The sequence below is a fragment of the Rhododendron vialii genome, chromosome 8a, assembly GCF_030253575.1.
Source record: "Rhododendron vialii isolate Sample 1 chromosome 8a, ASM3025357v1".
Lineage (NCBI taxonomy): Eukaryota > Viridiplantae > Streptophyta > Magnoliopsida > Ericales > Ericaceae > Rhododendron > Rhododendron vialii.
The window spans coordinates 23,255,009-23,279,852 of record NC_080564.1 but is presented as its reverse complement, the minus strand read 5'-3'; the positions used below and the strand labels follow the sequence as shown (position 1 = coordinate 23,279,852).

General features: G+C 35.9%; 1 protein-coding gene and 1 long non-coding RNA gene across 2 annotated transcripts; both read right to left on the bottom strand.

Moving 5' to 3' along the window:
- Positions 1-6,325: 6,325 nt before the first annotated feature.
- On the bottom strand, positions 6,326-13,364 carry LOC131299164 (mitochondrial import receptor subunit TOM5 homolog). The gene is made up of 2 exons (XM_058324764.1): positions 13,228-13,364; positions 6,326-6,672 (listed from the first exon to the last, which is right to left on the bottom strand). Exons 1-2 carry the CDS (start codon positions 13,312-13,314, stop codon positions 6,595-6,597), a joined length of 165 nt encoding a protein of 54 aa, XP_058180747.1. The 5' UTR covers positions 13,315-13,364; the 3' UTR covers positions 6,326-6,594.
- On the bottom strand, positions 10,652-12,095 carry LOC131299165 (uncharacterized). Its single transcript, XR_009190646.1, has 2 exons — positions 11,830-12,095; positions 10,652-11,591 (listed from the first exon to the last, which is right to left on the bottom strand). It is a non-coding gene; the product is annotated as an uncharacterized LOC131299165 (long non-coding RNA).
- Positions 13,365-24,844: the final 11,480 nt, after the last annotated feature.

Here is a 24,844-nt window from a genome sequence, read left to right as displayed (position 1 = left end):
CACAAGTTCCACCGGACGATGATACTTGAACTAACTTGGGGGTTGGCTTTGCAATCAAAATACGCCTTTTAAGGGCGTTTTGCCTGAAACACTTAACAAACTACCTTACGAGCAATATTGAATAAAAGCGACAAATAATAACTAAAAACACTTCTAACTAATGGACTTAAGCACCACGATCAAACAATCTTAGGTGCCTATCAATTAACGGATTGGATTCTGCTTCTACATTAATTGTCTGGGAATGGACTATGCAATTGTTTGGGAAATCTGATTGGTGAAACATCATACTTCTTTACCTATCTTGGCTGATCTAATTTATAATTGCCAGAATTCTTTTAAGTTCTTAGTTTGGATTGATCTCTTGCCAATCCTTGGGATTGAATAGCATACGATTGTCGTGAGATAGGGTGCCAACATTGTTGGGATGTTACTCTCACGTTAGGATGCTATGTTTTTGTACTCCATTATCTCTATCAATAATATTCCTTTTTTCGCCGTTTAAAAAAAAAAAACTGTTGGTATCTCATGAAACCAAATGCTTTGTGTTGCAGATCCTCTATTGCTTATATATTGTTGTTGCTGGTGCTGTTGGAGAAAGGAAAGAGTCCAAAGGACAAAGGAGTGATGCAGATTCTACCTTAATTTGGTTGTCTAGTTTGGTTGTCTAGTGTTAATTTGCTACGTACTACTGCTAGAATATTCCAGCTTATGTTTTTTTGCTTTGGTAACTGTCCTTTTTGATGGGCTATGCTACAGTTTTCTTTATTTGGTTTCCACTGGATTGACTTCTTGCCTACAACAATGATAAATTTCACTTTCACTATTGTTTTGGCATTAAATTGAGTTACTTTTGTTTTCCTGCCTTATTAGTCTTTTTTTAATTAACAGCCTTATTTTAGTCTGTGATGAAATTTCAAAAAAAAAAAAGAAAAAGAGATGAAATAGTCACGGTTTTTCTAATAAATGAGGTCTTTAAAGGCATCAAGGGTCACAGTCTTTTTGTATGAACCGAGATCAAAAATACTTTTCAATCACAGTTTTTAATAAAACTGAGACTATTTTGTTCTAAATAGTCACAGTCTTTTTGTATGAACCGAGATCAAAAATACTTTTCAATCACAGTTTTTAATAAAACTGAGATGTTTTAACATTAAAACATCATGGTTTTGTTAAAACTGAGACTATTTTGTTCTAAATAGTCACGGTCTTAGGGAAAATCTGAGATGGTAAGAAGTTAAAGATCACAGTTTTTACTTTTTTAGTCGCAGTTTTAATGAGTTTTAATCACGGTTTTTATCCCGTGGTTAAAAGATAGGGATTTTTAGTTACATCTTGATAGACCACGGTTTTGAATGCGAGATTAAAAGTGAAAGATCACACCAAATGATTGAGACCTTTATCTATTTTTGTAGTAGTGAGAGAAGTAAGAAGTAGGCAAGAAGAGTTTTTTGACTTTTTTCATTTTAGTTAACAAAAAGACTTACATAATGTATTATGTACATATCTTTCAAATATTTATCATGTTGCAAAATACATTCTGCATATATTTCTCAAACATTCAAATATATTCAAAACAAATTTGACCAAAATTCAAAAAATTAAAAGTCAATAACAAAAACACAAAAAGCTAAAAAGTAGGGTAACCAAACGCCCCTTGAGTTTGACCTAACTTTTCATAGACTTTTTGAAACGGTTATTTTCTCTTGATTTGAAATTCAGACCAAAATTTTATATTGTATTTTTCTTCTCGACGAGAAGAATCGAATAAGTATAAAAATATAGATCAAAGTTGAAAATTTTTCATATACAACAACCAAAGAAAAGTTTATTTGTTTTAACTTTTTATCCGAAGTAAGGGGGATTTGGTCCAACTTATTTATATTTTCATGATTTTTTAGTAATTTTGTATGAAATAATTCTACATTATTTATTTGTCTCGACAAAAGAAATTAAAATAGTCAAACAATATGAATCAACTTGAAAAAAGTTCACAAAGAAAAGAAATATAAGAAATCTGTTCGAAGGGAAAGCCTATCAACGCCATCTGAGAAATAAGACAGGATCAACTTGGAGTAATGCTTCACGATTTGAACCACCAGGGTAGGGTACTCTTATTTATTTACATTCTTTTTTGGTCAGTAAATTTCAACTTTTTGAACCCACTGTGGTCATCAAAAAAAGTTTATTTATAAACTTCACCGAGAAGATTTTTGTAGGGACCCATATTATTCGAAAATGGTTTAAAGGTTTTATAAATGCTAAAATACCAAATAAATGGGAAAATTGTGAGTTTATTTGATTTGGGGCTTAAATGATAAGATTGTTGTTTGAGGGGGTGTAAGTGTAATTGAGTTGGGTGTTAGTATAAAAGGGATGTATGTGATGTAGGAGATCAAAAATCTCCCTCATCTCTCTCTCTCCCCGGCCGACTCTCCCCCCCTCTCCTTCGGCTCTCTATCTCTCTAGCTCCATCACACAAAACTTCACCCAAAACTCAAAACCCATGAAAAACAACCATCATTCTACCTTCCTCGCGTGTTCTTGAGCTCGTTGTTCATGGGGTTCGGCTCGGCAAGGAGTGTGCTTGGCGTATTTCGAGATTTGAGTTCTAGAGCTTGCGTGACCCGATCTCTCTTTGTGTTTGCTTTACGACTTCGAGGTAGGGATTTCTTACTCTCTCTATGTGTTTATGAGTTGATTATGTGCTTAGATCGTGCCTTGATTCGTTGTTGTTGTTGGGGTTTTGTCTTTTGAAGTCTGAAAGTTCGCTGAAAAACTCTGGGGTATTGATACCCCAGCCTTTTCTGGACAGCAGCCGTCCAGGTATCGATACCTCATTTTGGGGTATTGATACCCCCCTGTTTTCTGGATAGTTTTGACATGTCTTGCTCTTCTCATACTCGTTTGAACCCCGATCACTTTTAGCACTTTTTAAACACTTTTGAATCGCTTCTAAACTTGATTGTTCGTACCTCGAAAGAGTTGTTGACCAATCGATCTCCTTGAGCTCTCGTCATAACCTAGAAAAGTGTAGAATTGAATGATAAGGATACTCGTGCATTATTTATGCTCTTTGTCGACTAAAGTAGATTTTGTGGCTTTTATTAATGATCGATATAAACTTGTTAAGCGTTATAACATGATGTGATGATTGGTGAATTGAGAAACGTACTATGGAATTGTCATTGAATATCGTAGGCCGTAAAATATATCGTAGGGTGCATGGTTGGTTGATAAGGGTCTGTCAAATAGTCTAAACGGTAATAGAGTGATTCGTATCCTCCTCATTCGTTGTGTTGATCTTCAAACTTCCTTCGGTGTTCGTTGCATGGAATTTTAGTATAGAACCTAATGGGTGGTGCATTGTAAAGTCATTAGTGGATTCGATGCATGACGCGGGACATTGTGATAGACTTAGAGGAATAACGTGAGCTTAAGGTATTGATTTAGAGTACTGCTATGGGTACCGACGGTACCCATAGGGAAAATGCACCGACGGCCACAGGACGGCCGTCTCCGGTCACCGGACGGCCGATCCGAGCCGTCCAAAAATTTTAAAAAATAAAACCGAGTGGCCTCACGCGAGAATCAATGGCATCCGAGGTGTGTAGGGTACTTGATCCGAGCACCCATTTTTCGTGTATATTTGTATATACGTGTATATACACGAAAAAGGGGTACTCGGATCAAGTACCCTACACACCTCGGATGCCATTGATTCTCGCGTAAGGCCACTCGGTTTTATTTTTTAAAATTTTTGGACGGCTCGGATCGGCCGTCCGGTGACCGGAGACGGCCGTCCGGTGGCCGTCGGTGCATTTTCCCTATGGGTACCGTCGGTACCAATAGGATTTCTGATTGATTTATGTATAAGGGGACGTGTTTATGAGTTTGCCATACCTTGTGTGATGATAAATGAAAGAATGTGACCTTAGAAACGTTGTCTTCTTGTATGTGGATTGGTAATGCGTGTGTGTATGTGTAAGTTGATAATTTAGAATTGAGGGTCCTGCAACGCGAGGTGTGGTAATGCGAAGACTCTAGAGGGCCCGCAAAGCAAGGTGTGGTAATGCGGAAACCCAGGTGGAAAGAATTCACTATAACGCAAGGGGTGGTAATACGGTTGAATGTCTTGCATGATGAAAGAAATTATGAATGATTATGGAAGTTCATGTTGTTGTTTGGGCCATGTATTGCTTGAGATTGTAATTGTTGAAAAAGGGGAACAACAATTGATTTCATTAAAGTTTTTGAAAGAAAGGAACTTGGTTTGGAAAAAGGATTTTTATGAAAAATCCTCCGGTATTCCTGAGCGAATCAACGGTTCCGGTATTTGGGCACAAATCAACGGATTCCGGTATTCGAGCGAATCAACAGAGCTTGACCCGTAAAGGTCGAGAGTATTTCTCAAAATCATTTTGGAATTCAAAAGGGAATGGTTTCTTTTATGAAAAGAGGCTTGAGGGTAAACGGTAAGGGATGAGAAAGTTAATAGTGGCAATCATTTGAGGAGACTTAAAATTGTTTTGAGAAATTGTCGTGGGTTACTTAGATGGATGTGTGTTTAATGTTGCCCTTGGTTTGATGTACGATGGTTAGGGATACCTTTATGACATATAGAATCCCGTAGTCGTGGTCCGTCGGTTCATTATGGTGCCTCTCTGTATCTCTTGTTCGTTTAGTAGAAATCACTCACTCTTATTGCATGTTTCATCGCATTTACATATAGCTTGAGTCTAGAAATTTCTACTGGGCTAGTATAGCTCAACCTATCATTTTCAGGTACATCTCAAGGATTTGACGCGAAGTGTATGGTGTGCATGCGTGGTTTCATGCCCTTTTGAATGTCGTCCTTGTGAAGTGGAATAATCATCTTTTGTATGATCTTTAGTAAAGATGTAATTGTAAATTCATTTAAACTCTTTTAACTTCAAATATTATGTAACCTCTAAATCTACTCTTTTAATTAGCCATGGAGTTTGGGCCGTAGTGCCAATATTGTAAAACTTTAAACTTGGAAACTGGGTTTGTAAATGATCATTTGGAACTCTCTCTTTGGGGTATTATCTGAATATGCGAGGTTCATTTATTGAAATGAATTATTTATTTATGTTGAAAATCGAGAGCGTGACAATTTTTCTCGAAAAAAATAATATTGACTTGACATTTGTAGCTACACAATCGAATTTATCTTTCTTGTACAGCAAACATATATATTACTCTCTCTGTCTCTTTTTAAAAGTCTTACTTCGTAATATTACTCTAAAAGTTACAGTATAACTTTTCTTACTTACCATTTATTAAGACATCATCATTACAATTTTACTCACTAACTTTTCAGAATAGAATCTACTTTTAAAAATAAAATACTAGAAAATATACCAATTTTTATCCACTAATCTTACATTTATTAAAAGACAATCCAAAATTGAATGCTAAACTATAAAAAAGGGAAGTACCGACCGAGGGAGTAATCTTTACCATCCATACATATATTGTAATCTGACTCTTTATTAATTTTGGGAATGGTTTGAATCATAAATGAAAAAGTGCGCACATTTCTCCCTCAAGTTTACAGGAAAATTAAAAAAAAAAAAAAAAATTGGACTTTTAGAGAAGTAAGATCTATTTAGAAAAGGTTAGGTGAGAGAGTACCACAAGATTTTGTATTAAATGCAACAGAGAAATTATGTATGTATGTATCAAGTGCAAGTGTGCAGCAGAGAAATCTCGTGACGTCCTTGTCTTTAATCCTTTTTGTTGGTACATAGAAAGAAACACAGGCATTCATTCCACCAGGAATATGCTGGTAAAGGTTCAAATTATAAGAGGATTAATATTCCGAAATCCTGAAGTTACAGACCCTCCGTGACCCCAAAAGGTTTAGAATGTTATCAATGAGAAATTCAAACATGCAACCTGATGGAAGACAAATACTTATTTAATTTCTCATATCTACTTGGCCAAACTCCTTGGGATTAATAGGTTCAACCCATCCAGTTACTAGCCTGATCTGTCGCTCCTAGAAGGCAAATTTGATATGAGAAATTAACCAAAAAACAAGAAAAGAGAGAATGATTTTGGCACTCCACTCCTTTATAACCACACGACAATGTGTTTTTCAGTGTCTTTGCCAAGTGTATTTCGAACACTGAAAGACAAATATTGGAGTACGTTTCTCAAAAAGTAAAGTTCCAAGACCGGGCTATCCCGTCCCAAACATCCCGCGGCTCCAGCCGATTGACTCTCCAACTAACACTAAACCGAAGAGGGGGACGCTGCCCACCTTCTCCTCAATTTGGCCACCAGAAGAACATAGAGATATCTAGAACTAGAAGGCACAACATTGACATTATGCAATCGGAAACAACAGTATATCATTCAACTTCCGAACCCACGAATATAAGTCCTCTAAAAGACAAGCACACCCAATCGACAATTGTGGTCATACATAGAAATCTTTCCTAACGAACTTTAAAAACCATAAAACATTGAATTGAAAGATGAGAAGCCACAAAGGAAGGATAGAGAAAATTCCACTAATTGCAGGTGTGTCTGACATGTGTAGGGGATCTGCCATTGTCCATCTCTTTATATGGCCATAAGATCACCAAAGTTGCGCATGAGAAGAATGGAGCCAGCAAAGAGCCCAGCAGCACGGAAAAGTTTCTGTTGGGGGAAGGGGCAAAGAAAAGGATGAATACAAGGAAACCAAACATAACAACAGCTTTTGCAAACTACAGCATATGTAATACAAATTAGAGCAAGACAAGGAAATATGACATTATGTTCACAAATGATGAGGCATAACTTTTAAGACGCCGAAAGAATTAGAGGAGACGTTCCTTAATTATCCTTTTTTTAATCATCCTTTCCATAAAACGCGAAATTCGTATTCATGAGTTGCTCTTGAAAGTGCTTAAAATGATCACGTTTTAGACTTTAATTTTTTACCGTTAAATCCAAACCTTTTCAATTCCTTTTCCTCACCTTTCAAACTTAATAGTTGTCAAATCGTGAATCGAATCGAGAATCGAAATGGTCATTTTTCGAATCGTGAATCGAATCGAATCGTGAATCGCTCTGATTCGGTCATGACTTCTATAATGCATAGAAACCTATGGTTATTGATTAGAGTATCAACAATATATACTACAAATGAAATATTTAGGCCTAAATCAATAAATACTTTTTTCTAAATGATGATTTGACAATAACGCGGAATATTAGGTAAGTTGCTTCTATTGCAACTACCAAGAGAAGATGATTCGTAAAGCCTACTTATGGTTCTTTTTGTACGAAAGAGTTATAAGTACAAAACAAACCCTTAAAAGGTCTATAGGGTTGTTATATTCCATTTATCTTCCTCATTTTCGATTCACTCTCGTAATAAATCTCTTTTTCTTATTATCTATCCATATAACATAGACAAAAAATGACATATAACAATACTAGACCTTAAAAAAATATTTGAACCCTTTTTAAACAACAAAAGAAGCAAAACAAGAGTAAAAAATGAATTTCGAAAATTTTAAGTGAATCGAATGGTTCACTGATTCACTTACGATTCTCAGCTATTTCCGATTCGGCAACCTATTCGTATCGATTACCCACCGAATCGTATCGAATCGTACGATACGAATCGTAAATCACCGATTCACTTACGATTCTCAGCTATTTCCGATTCGGCAGCCTATTCGTATCGATTACCCACCGAATCGTATCGAATCGTACGATACGAATCGTGAATCGTACGATTCTGACAACTATATGTTATAAACTGATAATAAACGAATTGGTATCAAGGATTCTACCACCTCTTTCATTGGAAATCCAGCAATGTAGCATTCAAAACAAATTCAATTTAGCTACTTTCCGTATTTGATCTTGTGATTACAGAGGACCATGATTGAGAGTTGAATGGGGAACCCCTCAACCTGAACCCTTCCCATGAAGAAAGATGTCAACCCTGACCCAACTCTTGGCAGGTGCTATCCCATCCTGCACCTGACCATGTCTTTAAATACATTCCCAAGCTGTTCTTCCCCACAGGCCCACACTACTATTTGGTTATCACACCCAGTCACAGGTCGAAAAATAACTTTCCGTCAACAATAGAGCTAAAGATCAAGAAGATAATGCTACACAACAGATTCCCAAAGTCACTTATGTGAATTCCTCAACCAGTATCGACAAGAGTAATCAGGGTGGAGTGCCACGCGGCCGCGCCTAACCTTTACACCATGGTCACTTGGTTTTCATATTTGTCCACAAACCTGCCGTAATCTGATTCATCCCCATCCAGAACCCATCCCATTAAGGTCAGACTGGAATTGCTTCCCCATTTACTCGGATCAATTGCCACCTCTAAATGTATAACTCTAATCTTTTAGAATCTCCATGAACAAGCACTCTCTCTTATCTTTTAGAATCTCTATGTACAAGCTCACTTTACAAGACCCAGCACAAGATCAGAATCTCCATGACAGTGCTCTAATGCTCTCCAACACTTAGTTGCAGGAACCTTCAACTATGCCCACGTTTCTTCGACAGGAAACTCCAAGAAACCCGTCCCAATGACGACGGGAACTCGTTCCTTACCTATATGGGAACTTACAACCAAAAAACGGTTGAGAGACTTACGATTCAAGTTGCAATTGGTACCTTTAAAGTTGTTTTGATCTTGTTAGTGAGCACGTCTGATATTAACCTTCTAGAGTCATATTAATGCCCTTAATTTTTACGCCTACTTAATATGCACAAAGAGCTCTATTGTGTAATCATGTGCTACAATAAAAATGTTGAAATATAACTAGAAACTTATAATTTTAATAGTAATATTTTATGTGGCAGAATAATATTTTTATATTGACATTTAACAATATAAAATTCCAAAATATATTTATAATTTTAATAATTTTTCCTAACCGCTCCCAATGGCGCTCCCACACTTCTGTGATCATCCGCTCCCCCGTCCCCGCCCCCGCTCCCGCTCCCGCTTCGTGTAACTAAGCTCCAACACCATTAAGATAAAGGCAAACAATAAGCATGCTTTGGTTTCCTTACAACAGTCTATAATGATTCCTAGACTCCTCAAGCAAGCCCAAACTAAATGGAGCACGGTTAGGTGATGCAACCAATGTTCTAAAAATCGATAGTCGGGTGGAAAAGGGGCGCCGACTAGTCGGACGCCGAGGGCCCTAGATGAGGACTAGTCGGCTGCCTAATCTAAGCACCTAGGAGGGGACTAGCTGACCCAGGCATCCGACTTTTAGAACACTACATACTCTGTTCAGCTCTTTTTCATTATGGCCGTGTTTGATAGCAGGGCTCAGCAATGGGCTGTGTTACATGGACACGGGTACGTGAATTGGGTGCGGGTACATATCTAAGGGTTGGACACCTCAAAACTGAAAATAGAGGATTCGGGGATATGTATCCGAATTTGGATACGGGTGTGGGGATCCGCTGATTAAATATTTATATATAGAAAATTTTATATTTTCTATATAAGTATATGTAAAATTATCTCATAAAAATATCGTTTTCTTTATACAATACTAATATACGTGTAATTTCTCTCATTAACGTGGCCCAACTCCAATATGTAGCCCAAATTCATAATAGATGGATGCATTAACTCCACACAACTTATTAACTTTGGACTATACATTAAAAAGCCCAAAAAATAAAGAAGCCCAACTACATTAGTAGATAAGCCCAATACAGAGCCCATCACTTCTATTTAGTAAAGAGGCCCAATAAATAAAGAAGCCCAACTACTCTATTAAATCCTACATCGCTCTTCTTACTCTCCAACGATGGCGACTGCGCATCTTCTGGTCTCTCTCCAACTATGGCGACTGTAACTCTTCTGGTCACTCTTCGACGATGGCAGTAGTGCACCTCTTCTTCCAAAGAAGGTACGACTTTACTTCTTCGATCCTTCTTCTTCTTCGATCAGACTCCCAACTAAACCCAACGTGTCCGATTTTCTACCACCGTATCTGACACATATCCCGCACCCGTACCCGTGTCGTGTCGTGTCGACACGGGTACTCCGCCCAAAATTGCGGATCCATGTATCATAGGCAATGGGATAGGATAATGAAGGTGGTGGGGCCCTAAAAAATCCTGTATGTTTTGGTTTTGACAGGCTAGATTGCTAATCAAAGAGGATTGTGAATCCCCCCATTTCACTGGATTCACCAACCCATGGGGGGTGTTATTATGAAATCCTGTCCGATGGGTTTGAATGTGGAAGGACACATATGACCTCCCTTTTTTAACTATTGACACAATTGTTGCCCCTGTAGCATTAACATCGTGAGAATCCAAGAGAAACCCCAACATATCCTCAATTTCTCCAGAGGTGAAAAACATGGAGCTGTTGGAGAGGACATTGGGATTCTGTTTGCTCACCGGTAGTCTGACTCATCGCTTCCTCTTCACAGGTCTCTCCCTCTCAATTGTTATCTTTTACTGCTTTGCTTATTTTTCCTTTTTGCTTATTCTCCTTTACTCACAATAACTTCATATATTATCTACACATGGACACACCTCCAATAAGTCAAAACTACCCCATGCAGTTCAACTCCAAAACTGAATAATAGTTGTGTAACTATCCCATGCAAAATTAGATATACTATTTGACACAGTAAATATAACTAATTGGGGTGGGTTTTTAGTTGACTAGCTAGCTTTTTTTAATGTGCTGATCATCAAATTTGGATGCCTACCTCTATGAAATTTGACACCTGTAAGTGGGTATAATTGTAACGCTATGATAATAACTTCTTCTTTTTCCCATGTTCTGCAATTTCAGTATTGCATTTTGGTTTTCTTTTCTTGTTAGTAATTAAGCATCTTGTTCTCTAAAGTGTGGAAAATAGGTATGAGTAAAAGGAGTGGCAAACAACCTCACAAGTTTTGGTCAAAAAGGGAGGAGGAGTTCCTCATGGGATACATGTATGACGGACTTGGTGAACAAAAAACACAAACCGGAAGCTCAATTTGGGACAGCTCAAGCCTGGGTTTCCTTGGGACTGACTCGAGGGTAAACCCTCACATTGAGTCCAAAATCGAAATGTGGATGAAGCAATACCACATGCTGCAAGAGGCACTATAGCTAAGTGGTTTTGGGTGGGATGAAAATGGAAAGATGATACCGGTGGATAGTGATGATGTGTGGGAGAACTTTGTGAGGGTAAAATTCATCACCATACATTAAGTTTTTGTTATTGTGCATACTAACCATTTTTAGTTAATGCACAGTTTGTTTCCAACTTTGTGTAGAGTTATATTGATGCAAAAGCATGAACAAGCCCTTCCCCTACTTCGAAGAGTGGCTGCATTTGTTTGGGGCCACTGGGGACTTAGCTGAGGCCCTAAGGGCCCTGCACATCCAAAAAATGGCATTTATTATGTTGCTGAATTTGTTGTAACTATGACTATGTAGGCTTAAGTAGGTTCTGCATGTTGGATATTATGCTATCTGATTCCAGCTGAGCAGTAGTCTAATGCCCACACTAATCTCCTATGGCAGGTTATGCCTCATTTTGTAAGATGCCCATACATATGAAGGCTACCTTAGGCCCTGTTCTAAAACACCTTCTTAAAAAATAAGTATTTATTTCACATTTTCAAACTCAAAAATAACGTAAATGAAAAATAATTTTTTAATTTTTTTTGCACCGTATAAAAGATATCCAATGAGATCTATCAAACAAGATCCATATTGATAGAAAAATTATTTGCGTAAGCACGTGATTTTTGAGCTTGAAATTGCCTTCTTAAAAAATAAGTACTTATTTCCCTTTCGGGAACGGGGCTTACGTTGGAACACAACCTAATGATGAGTTTTATTCGGAGAAAGCAAAATTTAGTTGCTGGAAAAATGATACTTGTTTTGGTTTTCAAACAGTGGGTAGGGATGGCAACCATACTATTCGGTGCGGTAATTGGTAGAATGTAAAACCCAAAGCCATATCTAAAACCGAAACCATAACCAAAACCAGCAGTTTTCCTTTTATCTAAACCACAACTGAAACCACCGGTTACAAGGTAATTAGAATCTTCATTGAGATATGCAGAGGGAAACATTCATAATTTAATGGCAGTGATGCCATCGGTATAGCTATACACTGAGCAATTATACATGACAGTCTATATATATATATACAGGAACAACAGATGAAGGACTAAAATGGCGTAACTTTAATAGTTCAGAACACTAAAGTCTAAAGACTCTAAAAAACCCAATTTAAAAAGTCTACTAAAATGATCATATGCAACTGGTCCAGCTATAAAGCTCTTTTTCAACATAATGCCACATAAGATCTATACAAGTTGCCTACGCAGTCGAAATCTGTTTGTGTTACAAAAGACATTTCTCCTTTTATCTGAAAATAAAACAAAGGCAGACATGTACCAAGGGGCGCTGAAAGGGGCAACCGCCACCCCCAAACTTTCCACAACCCAATTATTATAATGATCGTATTCTTCATAAATTCTAACCTAAATTAACTTTGAACGTATTCTCTGCCACCTCACGTACATTTTGCCACTCCATAAACAAAACCCACCACTCCATAGTCCAAACAGTGTGTATAAAGTTATATCTAGTGTGTAATGTTTTTTGCTGTTATATTTTACAAAATCGTGCTCCCATTGCTAACAAAATTTTGCACCGGGTTCAATCAAAATACATAGGCTGCAAACGACCACTCAGCTTCTTAAGGCTCGGCTCGACTTGTGTCGTACTCGAACCGAGCTCGAGTATTGAGCTTGTACTAAACGAGCCGAGGTTGACACTTAAAAGCCGAGCCGAGGTTGACACTAAAAAGCCGAGCCGAGCTCGACACTTAAAAGCCCAGCTCGGCTTGTTAAGGGCTCGGTTGTAAAGGCTCGGTTGTAAAAACAACCGAGCTAAGCTCGATCTCAGAGTTTTAGGCTCGTTTAGTAAACAAGCCGAGCTCGACCACTACGAAGCTCGGCTCAGCTCGTTTAGACCCCAAACAAAGGGCTGAAAAAAGCATTACAAAACCTTTTTATTTTCTCCAACTACTCTAAAATTAGTCCTGATCTGCAATACGCGAATCAACAGCGAAACATACAAAGATACAGGCATTTAAAATATACGATAAAAAAATTACACCACCATGTACATACAAAGATACAGGCATATAATCCATAAATATACATATGTAGAGAGAGAAAGGTCACCATGTTTTGAGCCCATTGCTGTTCGTCGTGAACCTGTGAGTGCCAGAAAGCCTTGATCTTGTCCATCGAAATCATAGAGTCTGCCATCGAAGCTCACGGAGAGAGAGAGAGAGAGAGAGAGAGGGGGGGGAGGGAGAGGGAGAGGGAGAGAGAGAGAGAGCGCGCGCTTCAATAGGGTTTTGGGTTGGGGTTTTCACGAGTGACGGCAGATCTGTTGTACTAGTTTACAAGGAGGTTGAAAAGCGGAAAGACTGAAATACCCATACACTGATGCTTGACAATTTTCACAACGATGAAGGGTATTTGCGTAAACTGGTCATGTGGAGAGCGCACATTGCTTGGGAGCTGGACAATGCTAAGAGCGTCTCCAATCCAACACCCTCCAAATCTCTATTTGAAAGGATTAAATTAATCTATTTTATTTGAAAAGTAAATTTAGAAGATTGTACTATTTATTTCAATTCCAACCCAACATTCTATTTCTCAACTCCAACACATATTTGGATGAGATTCTCTATTTTTTCCTTCATCCTTTATATTTAAATGATCAAAGTTCATCCTCCTAAATTGAGGAGAGTTTTAGAGGATGAGTTGGAGAATGTTTTTCCTCCAAAATGAAGAAATAGAGCATGGATTGAAGATGCTCTAATCCTCGGCTGGGAAGAGAGCCAAACATAACCTTACATTTCCTTTACAACGGTGGTGTTTGGGAGCCTACTTTTTGGCTTTTCATTTTCAATTTTTTGACTTTTTGGATTATGATCAGAATGAGTTTTTGAATTTGATAGAGTGTTTGGAGATGTGTGATGAAAATGAGTTATGATTTGATTTTTTACCATATTGCCTTTGATTATTTTTATTATGGAATATAATGTGTGAATTGATGGTTCAATAAATTTTGTAAAATTTATATTTGTAATTTGTATTATTCTTGGTTAATTGAACGTCTCCTGCTTTTTTTTTTTTTTTTTTTACAGATAATTAAGAAGGAATACCAATAAGATAAATCCAAGAACTTTTCAAACGAATTAAAGTTTACAAATTTCAGTCTTCCAACAATGGACCCACATGAAGCAATTAAAATGTCACACATATTAAAGTCTTACCGAAGAAATTAAGGTCTTACACAAGAAATTAAAGTCTAGAAATTTAAAAATACCCAACAAAAACTACCGCCAACACTAGACCCACTTTAACAAATATTATGATTGACAATCCAATCTCGTATTCCAGTCCTTACATTGGCCATGGGGTTGTCATCGCCGAGGTATTGGCTCCCATGTTCACCGTTAGGTGCGGTAGTTTCTATGCCACGATCCGAAGGCATGAAATTAGGTCGCTGATCATAGAACCCAAAAGGAATATCAAGCATGTTAGTCCTTCTTATGAAATTATGGATGGCCATTGTTGAAGTTACAAGAGCTTTCTGTGTTTCAAATGTGTAACCAACAGGAATGTCACATATCAATGGCCAACGCGCTTTCCATACTCCAAAGGCTCTTTGTATAGTGCACCTCAAAGATGAATGTATTTTATTGAATTTTTCGTAGTTATTCCTTGGTACGGCTCCATTCCGCCAATCGGGAGCATGATATGTATAACCTTTGTACGGCGCTAGAAAACCTCGAGTATTTGGGTACCCGGCATCTATCAAGTAAAACTCATCTGCAGACATTGTCCAAATTTAGGAGAAAAAAAAGATTAAAACAAAATGTTAATAATGACTATTATAACACTAACAAACGTAAACTCATCTAAAAAGATTTTTTTAGATTAACCTCCTTGTGGGTGTGGAAAATTGTTAGCTAGATTCCTTATGCAATCATAGAATATTCTGGTGTCGTGCGCACTTCCTTCCCATCCTGTTAAGGCAAAAGTAAAGCACATATTAAAGTCACATACGGCCATAATATTTTGGGTTGCATACCCCTTCCGACCTATCCATTTCCGTAGCTCAGTGGTATAAAGGTGAGCCTTTATGTAAGTGCCATCAATTACCCCAATGCAATTCTACAACATAAGATTATGAACGTTCATTCGTTTAAAATATTATCGATACAATTTTACTCCCTTTTACTTTGAGAAAATATCACTTAGATCCCATCAACTTTAGTTTTGGACACCTGCACCCCTACTATTTTGGCAAAGTGATAACATATTCCATCAAGACTAGCGAAAAAGGGTTTGGGGTGGTTTGGCGGCAATGCAATAATAATTACCGAGAGAAACACAAAGAAAAGACTATGCCAAAAAGAAAAGAATGATCAGGATGCAATTTTAAGCCAAAGAAAAAAGACTTGCAGTGAAATAAAAATAGAAACAATTATTGAACACGTGGGTTTTGATGTGGCAACCAGGGGTTGTGCTATCCTTTAGGAGGTGTCTCTCTCTTATGTCCGGCCCTGGGTATAAACCCACTAGGCCACCGCCTATGGCCTCTAATTTTTGGCCCAATAATAAGGCCTCCAAAATTGAATTATATTAAGAGAAATTTATCAGCCGATGTTAGTAATTGGTTCATATTCTCGAGAACTGTAGCTCAATCTAAAAAATGTACCATCTAGGAGAGGCCCACACTTTACTATCTAGACTTGCAAGTAAATAAAAATGGGTCGTACACGTTAATGAGAATTAAAGAGGCAATTTTGGGACTGCCCGTAATTTTTTGTTATATTAAATATTGTTTATGTTATAAATATGACACAATAGGTGGGTGTGTTTTAGTGGTAGGAAACCTCTCCTATCTTCGAGGTCGTGTGTTTGACTCTCCATTTCTATATTTTTTAACTGGTCATAAACTAAAAAATGGCATTTATTTGTTGGAGGTAAGATTGGAACTCACGACTTAAGAACCCAAAAACATTAAACGGGTCTACCACTTCACCTTAAGACTTATCTAACTCATACTATCAAACACCTAGTATATATCTATATAATAAGGAGGACTGGTTTTGAATCCAAAAGACAACCGACGCTTCAGATTTGTCCCCTCAATAAATCTAGACCATTAGTTGTACAAAATGGCAACTTGGTAAATACCAAATCTGTAACGACCCGGATTTTCAACCTAATTTTTTTTAATACAAATTTATAATGTTAAATTCCTAAATCAATAACTAATTAGATTGAATAATTAAAATACATGATTACATATATAATTGATATTACCCATTTAAATATATATGATATATATACTTTAGATATACATTCATCCATATTCATTTCCTATCATTCTTATCTAAACCCTAACTAGAATCCTATTAGAACTAACTCTCCACTTCACTCTCATACTCTACCACCTTCATCCTTATCCTTCAAACTTACACCCCACATTTTAAGGGATTTTGTTCCCCCCCCCTCTCTCTCTCTCTCTCTCTCTCTCTCATACACGCGTCCACATACATTAGAATTGAAAATCCACCAAATGTGGCACTTGTTCCCTATCCTTCTTATTATTATCAGTATCCTCTCTCCCTCGACTCTCTTGAATTCCTCTCTCTCACATCCTTTTTACATTCCACCACTCCACAAATTCGGATCTCCAATCACTCCACCCATCAACAAACATTCCAAAATCACCGCCACCACAGTTCACAGTTGCCCTGAGGTCCCTCCTCACCATCGTCTTCTCCAATGGTCTGAAATTATCCGGAATCGTTACTCGCTTTTTCGGCCGGAACCGAGGTAGAATAATCGCTTTCCTACTTTCCCCTAAGTATATTTTTACCCCTATATATTAGTTCTATTACTTAAAAGTGGCGAGAATCAACATCCATGTTGAAACAAAAAGATCAGACCCTATACTCTGTTTTCTTTTTCCTTTTTTTTCCGTGTATACTGCATGTGGTAGTTTGTAGAAACTTTGCACTGATATTACATTTTCAGCCCTGAAATTTGTATGCTTGCAGATTTAGCCCCAAATATGTTTAGTATTCAATTGTTTGAACTCAAAATGTGAAAGTAAATTCCTAGACGTTATGGATATATGCTTATGATCATTTGCCTTGCCTAGAATGATGTTATTCTAATACGGTGAACAAAATAAGTAATAATTATTTTTAGTAAACTAATGAACATAATAAAGTATATGATAGAATAAGTGCTAATAGCAAATTTGAACAAAAAAAATAAAAAATAATAATTTTATGATCCATTGTTGTTGTCTAGTGTGTTTAATAGATATATTTTGTCATAATAAATAATACTAGACCTAATTGTTTATGAATGAAACAATGTATAAAATAAAATTTTCTTAAATAATCATTAGAACACTTTTGAATTCTTTTTAAATAAAGTGTTGCATTAGCTAAGAAATTGATTAAGTGAAAATACTATTATCAAAAGTTAGAACTATAAACGGCTAAAGGTTGTAGCTGTAGTGCAACAAAATTTAAACATAAACCTTAACAAATTTAGTTATTACAAATTATATTCTAAATTCACTTATTAGTACCCTTACCCTAGACTTACTCCTAATTACCCCAAGGCTTACGAAATTTGATAGAATTACTCATGAACATGTTTGTTCGATAAAAATTTTAAGCAAACCAAAAGGCATTGGCCAAATCCGAACCCCTTACGTGTTTACTTATTTGCACATATAGATTGCTATATTGTTATCTCATTGAAATATATCATGCTATGAATTGAGCTATTATTGATCACATCATGTTGTATGTGCTAGAATGGACCTAGATTCACTGGGTGGTTACGAGTAGTGATTCACGTAGACGATGTTAAGAAATGGGAAAATGGTAACTGATAAAGTGTTGAGTTATGAGGTTGTGGATTGTGATTGAGCCATGGCTATGGCAAGGGTAACCAATAGGGCCCTGTGTTGAAAAGGGTTACCTGCGGGGCCTGGTGATGAGATATGTTGTGACACTAATGTATGATACGTCATGGGAAGTTTCTCTTTAAGGAAGGGAATGGGTCCCATAAGACAGTTATAACTAGTGAGACGTTAATGTATGATACGTCATGGGAAGTTTCTCTTTGAGGAAGGGAATGGGTCTTATGAGACGGTTATAGTTAGCGTGGGATAGTGGATGTCCGTGTTACGGCTTAGAATTTTAATTTATTTTATCAATTATTTTGGCCATTATTTAATTGGGTGTTATGGTTGGGTCCTAGTTAATTATTTTTGCGTACACAACGGATACAATTGTCGTTATTATAACTACAAGGGTATGAGCTTAATTAACCATAGTAATTTAGTTTTTACCTCAGATAGAATTTTAGATATTTTGTTTAACTAATTAGCTATAATTGTGGGTGAATGTGATTAGTGGGTAGTTTATAACGTGTCCGGGTAGAGATACAAATATAGAAGGTTTAGGGTTATATTAAGAGAACTTGGTATGTTAAAAGAACTCCTGGCGTTTGAGAGAAAGAAGCAGCCGCACTTTGAAGGGGAGTTTTTCTTGAAGTTCTTTTGATGTAATAGTACTCCATCTCTCTCGTTTCTGTTCATCTTCCTTTTCTCATAGCAATTGGGTCCATGGATTGGAGACTATTATGGAGTTAATTTGTATTTTATATTGAGAGAGAGAGAGAGCTCGATGTGGGCAGATCGTCGTGTGGGTTTTGTGTGTGCGACGTGGTGCGGGGTGATGTGTGTGCATTGGTGCTGTGGATGGTGATTTTGGTGTGTGAGAGAGATGTCGGCGGTCGGGTGCATGTGCAATATTGGCTTAATGCATGAAAAACTAGTATATTATATTGGAAAGATCGAGGAACATGTTTTGGTGTTATTGGCAAGAACATATTGGGTACATGAAGAAGAAATTATTGGGTATGGAGTTTAAGTTGGGTTTTCGAGTTTCAACTGGTGGCTTACTATTATCTTAGTTTCGGTTCTTTTTTTCTTAGGTTGTCTTAGATTGTGATAGAATTATACTTGAAACTATAATTAGTGATAATATTGCTTTATGATTCTTGGTTCAGGTTAGGCTCATTTTGCGTTGTTCGATTGCGTTACTTTTGGACCCAGATGAGTGGTTAAGCATGGGGAAGCTATGGTACACAGGGTATACCGTATATCTCAATTATGACAATTTGTGATTTTCATTATGCCAATTTTTGGTTTTCTAATGCATATTTATGATTCTAGTTACGACTTGTACATTAAAATTTACCTGTTGAACAGGTCATTAGCAGGTTACCCATAATTAAAAAATATTGTTATTATATAACCATAATTATTCGTACTGAAATCCATAATACTTGTACCCTAACCAAATATATGCGTACAATATCAAAAATTAAATAATGTTACCACAAATGTTATAACAACACCATAAATTGGCACTATCTTACCACAATAAATCGTACCAAATTTTTTTGACTCGTATGATATTCCGTAACAAAATCAAAATATGTCATACCAGAATTAACAATTGTTATACCCAAGCCAAAAATATTTGTAAAATGCCACAAATTTTAGAAAATAACCATAATTATTATGACAACACCTAAAATTGTCATTTTCTTAACACAATGTGTCATATCAAAAGAAAACATATTTAAATACCACAAATTTTATAATAAACCATAATTGTTATGACAATACCATAAATTGACGTTTTCTTACCACAATGTGTCGTACCAAAGGAAATTAATTAAAATATTCCGTAATAACACATGTCTAAAATACCACAAATTTAGTAATATAACCAAATTTGTTATGATAACACCATAAATTGACGTTTTTATATCCACAACGTGTCGTATAAAAAAATTCAATCAGAATGTTCAATTAACGGTAGTTATAATCAACAACATATCATACCTCAAATTCAGTAATATAACCAAATTTTTTATAACAACACCATAAATTAACGTTTTCATACCCACAACATATCGTATAAAAAAATTCAATTGAAATGCTCAGTTAACGATAGTTATTATTAGCAAAATATCATATCGCAAATTTAGTAATATAACCAAATTTGTTATGACAACACCATAAATTGGCGTTTTCATACCCACAACGTGTCGTATAAAAAAAATTCAATCGGAATGTTCAGTAAACGATAGTAATTGACAAAATACAATACCACTAATTATTTTCAATTCCCGCCACATTATTTTTTCAAATTTTAAAATTTCCACCATATTATCTTAATTTTCGATTCCCTCTACACTAATTTTTCAAATTCTTATTTGTCCCTACACAAATACCTCAATAATTTAAACTAAAAATGAAGTTTTTGCACAAAATTTTCATCCAAGAAATTCACCAAAAAGTAAGTACTATACCCAAATTTTCGAATACAACTACAATTTCCTCTCAAAATATTAGTCTAAATCAAATTCTTTTTCTACAAAATTTAATTCAAAAAATCAAAATTCCTTTGTGGAAAAATGAGAGGTCACGAAAAAATAATTATCCAACTGTCTCAAATGCATACACTTTCAACACTAAAATGGAGTACAAAAAAATAAGTGTGAATATCAAAAAATAGAGTGTGAAAATTACTCTCCTTTTTGTAATTGGTGAAATTAATTATATTAATACCCAATCTTATCAATATTTAGGGCGGTGCACTTAACAATTGGCACTATATATTTAACACATGGATCGGTGTCAAACTTTCACCCCATGCGTACCAATCCAAATTTAATGATGGTCCTTGAAATTAGGCCGTGGAAGTAAAATCTAAATAATTTTGTAAATTTATTGTCACTGTATTTTCTTTCAAAAAAAATTATTATAATTGACATTTTGATTTACACCAATGACATAGCTATAATATGATCTACAAGTGCAGGTCCATCACTAGGACAGAGGCATTTGAGGCCTCTATCTTCTCAAATTTTTAGCCTGAAAATAACGCCCTTGCATACAAGAAAATATTATATAATCAATAGCCTTTAGAGTTACAAATTCTCAATTGTGTACCATAGTGATAAGGTGTTGGAGTTTGACATTTATCTAAAAGATCTGGGGTTCAAGTCTTAAACCCTTCGTTCCTATTTTTTTTTAAAAGAATGTTATTATTTTTTAGAATAAATCACATAGTTAGTCCTTGAAGTTTCATAATTCAACAAATCTCATCGTTCAATTTCAATACAACATTAAAATATAATAATGCACCATCTGAACCCCACGTAAGGTGTTTATTTTATTTTTTATTTTATTTTATCAAAATCGTCTATCTTTTACATAATATTAATTAGGTCATTCGTATCAAGAATGAAGTTGATGGCTTATAGCTAGACACTTAATTGGATGAAAAATATCATTCTATTATTCAATTTGCGTGCCGATGATGGAGTTTCCTAAACTTGATTGAGACAAAAAATTACGTAGGTGACTTAATCAACAAACATAAAAAATTCAACGGATTTGATCGTCATTATTGTGTCACAGTCGCATGACTACATTACATTCAACTACAATAGAGGACTAGGTTTCATACCAAATATAAATTGACTGTACAATCTAAATGTCGTTAGTGAGTGTATTTTTAAAATGATCGATCAGGACTGTTAGGTTGTTAAGTTATACAATATTTAATTTGTGATATTTTAGACATGTATTTTGTTTGGGTATAATAATTATTGATTGTGCAACGATATATTTTGGTCTTGTATCTAGTATTTTTTGATCGATTTCTTTTGGTACGACACATTGTGGTAAGAAAGTGTCAATTTTTTGTGTTGTCATAACAATTGTGGTTATGTTATATAATTTGTAGTATTTTACACATGAGGGAGAGGGAGAGAAAGTCAACGAAGAGAGAACAACCTGTTACCTGCTAAGCCATTTTTTTATTTTATTAATTGGTTTAATAAATGGGTGGTCCGGATTATTTACTTTGAAATCCAAGGGTTTAAAATCATGATGCGTACGGTACACCCCTTAATAAGGGGTGTGTACCATAGGACTACCCTACGTATTTGCGAACTTCCCCGTATCTCTTAAATTATTGTTTTAGAAAATTAATGATTGAAATTGGGAACATGTATTTGTTTGATTTGGTTCTTGAAATTGGCATGCAGATTGGTGAAACCATTTGTTGATCGAATAATCTTTTGGTGAGAACTTTGTGGATATTGATGGGAACATATTTTGGGAGTCCAGGGAAATTAATCCTCTGTGTGCAGGAGACTCTGGCCATTAGGGAAGAAACCGGATTAGGCCGGTGACCCTAATGCTCAACGGTTGTTATTGACCGGATCATTCTTAGGGAAAAGTTCCACGGGCTGCCTACACGTGGTGACTCTAAGTTTTGATATTGGATCCAATTATGAGATATTTATTCATTGGCATTTGGTACTATTGGTTTTGGTTGTGGTTCCCCATTGTTGTTGGAGATTGGATTGAGAACACCATTAAAATTTATCAAATGAATCGTTTATATTGACATGGTAAATTATTTTGATCCCTGTTTGAGAACTTTATTCTAATATACATGATTTGCCACTCATTGAACTCGTCAGCTGACGGATTTATTCTAACTTCTTTTTCAGGCAAGTTGGGAAGTTAGACAAGGACTCTGGCGGCATCTCGGAGATTTCGTTTATTGACCTCCTTAGGGTGTCTCATTCTAGCTTAGTATTTTATTTCATCGCTTCCGCATTGAAACATTTTGTCAAACATCTGGATTCTTTTATTATTGTTGGATCACTGGATATTATTTGATTCATGGGATGTTTGTGCCCCATTCTTTTTGTGGAATTTATTGGTTGGGGATGTTCTGAATAAAAAAAAAAAAGGTTGACAGTTTTGATGGATCCTTGATTGGGAGTTTTTATAAAATTTCTTTTTAGGCTGCATGTTCTACAAGCTTTGGTCTTGTGGTTCATGGCCGGTCACTTCTCATTTTGGGGTGTGACAGTTCGACCCTAATGTACGATACATCATGGGATGACTCGATCTTCTTGTTATGGTCTTAAGTGAGAACATGCTAGGTACATAACTTAGGTGCGCTCATCTAGGACCTTGGTACAGGATAAGCAAGAGGAAGGGTGGACCCATGAGACGATTGTAGTTAGCGGATGTGGGAGGAAAGGATCTTGTGGAGAAGATTCTTAGATTTCATGTAAGTTAACGGATAGTAAAGAAAAAGATGATGTGTTATTATTTTGTTCCTTTTGTATATTATCAATTGTTATATTGTTAAACTGCTAATTGTAAAGTAAAGGGTTGGTAGGGTTAGAATTATTCTACTGGGTGAATTATCACTCACGGATATGTTTGTATCCTGGTAAATCGGTTGCTTCGGCGGTCAATTTGCCATAGAGTGCAGGATTCAATAGTGGAGCAGTTTGACACAGGAGGAATACCAAGGGCGGAGACCGAAGATGCTTGATATATGTATCAACACTAGAGTCGCTCTGAAGATGTTAAATAAAATGTTAGATTTTTTTTTAATGTAGATTTTGTATAACAACAAATAGGGGCCTAGTAGTTTATAAAATTTAGTGTATTTTAGGGTTAATGCCTCTGAAATTCTTTGAAAAATCGGGGTGTTACAAAATCCATCCAAAGGTTATCATCATCGCATTTTGGTAACCGGCTAATCAAAATGGATGAAAATCCAAACCTATAATATCTGCTCGGTAAATATAGTAATTAGAGGAAACCGTGGAAACCGTTTTGATAAAAAAAACGGATGGTTCTGTGAGTAAGTGCATCATTTATAAATGTAAATGTAAATACACAACTTGGTTTGATATGATACAAATTAAAGGGATTATCCGACGGTTGAAAAATGCGGAAGAGATTGGTTTAATATGATTGTTGAAAAATGTTACTACAATTCTGCCATTTCCAAGCCGAAAGTACTAAAATTATGTCATTTCCATTCTAAGAACACAACAATTAAATGGAAACCTCACTTTTATGTAGTGAAAGGAAACAATACACAACTTAAAGGATACAATAATGCTTCTTTCTGATCTACCTACGTACATATTGTATCCTTAAAAGGCAAGGTTAGCATTTCCTTTCTAATTAATTTGTTCTCTCCCTCCCAGAAGTTAAAGGATCAATACAATAATTCTCCTTTACTCTCTCCTTCTCTCTTCCCTCAGTTCAATACCACCCCTCAACGAAAATAACCCAAGTCTACTTCCAATACTGCAAGAATTAAGGTGAGTGGTTCGTAGATTTTTTTTATTGGCAGTACGTCTCTATATTTTTTCTCACGGCTTCTTATTTTTTGGGTTTGAGATGTGGGTCTCTCAATTTTTTTAAGCATCGTCACTCCATTTTCTTAGTTTGAGACATCGGTCTCTCAATGTTGCAAAAACACCCTGCGTATAGGTTCTTCAAATAGGGGATGACAACACATATTCCCCTATAACACCAATAATCCCGTTGATTGCCCCTGCAAACTAAACATTTTTTTGAACTCTAAATAAAAATTGGAGTATTCAATTATTCAAATACAATATTTGGTTCTTTTCCTTTCTTTGTAGTTGGTTGTAAGGTTGTTAGTATAATCTATATAATAAGATCCGTGCATCAGTACAATCTTCTCCGTTGAATGATTGATTAATTGCTAATAAACTGTTGCAAATTCATTCCACATAAAAATGAACGATTATGTCATCAAAATGAATAAAAAAAATTACAACTTTTACCCACATGTGATAGGACACCCGA

Excerpts from the sequence above, each read along its gene's own strand:
- LOC131299164 (XM_058324764.1), bottom strand. The coding sequence starts at position 13,314 with ATGGCAGACTCTATGATTTCGATGGACAAGATCAAGGCTTTCTGGCAC. Across the intron at positions 6,673-13,227 it reads AGCAATGGGCTCAAAACATG|AAACTTTTCCGTGCTGCTGG; the intron begins GTGACCTTTCTC and ends TTCCCCCAACAG.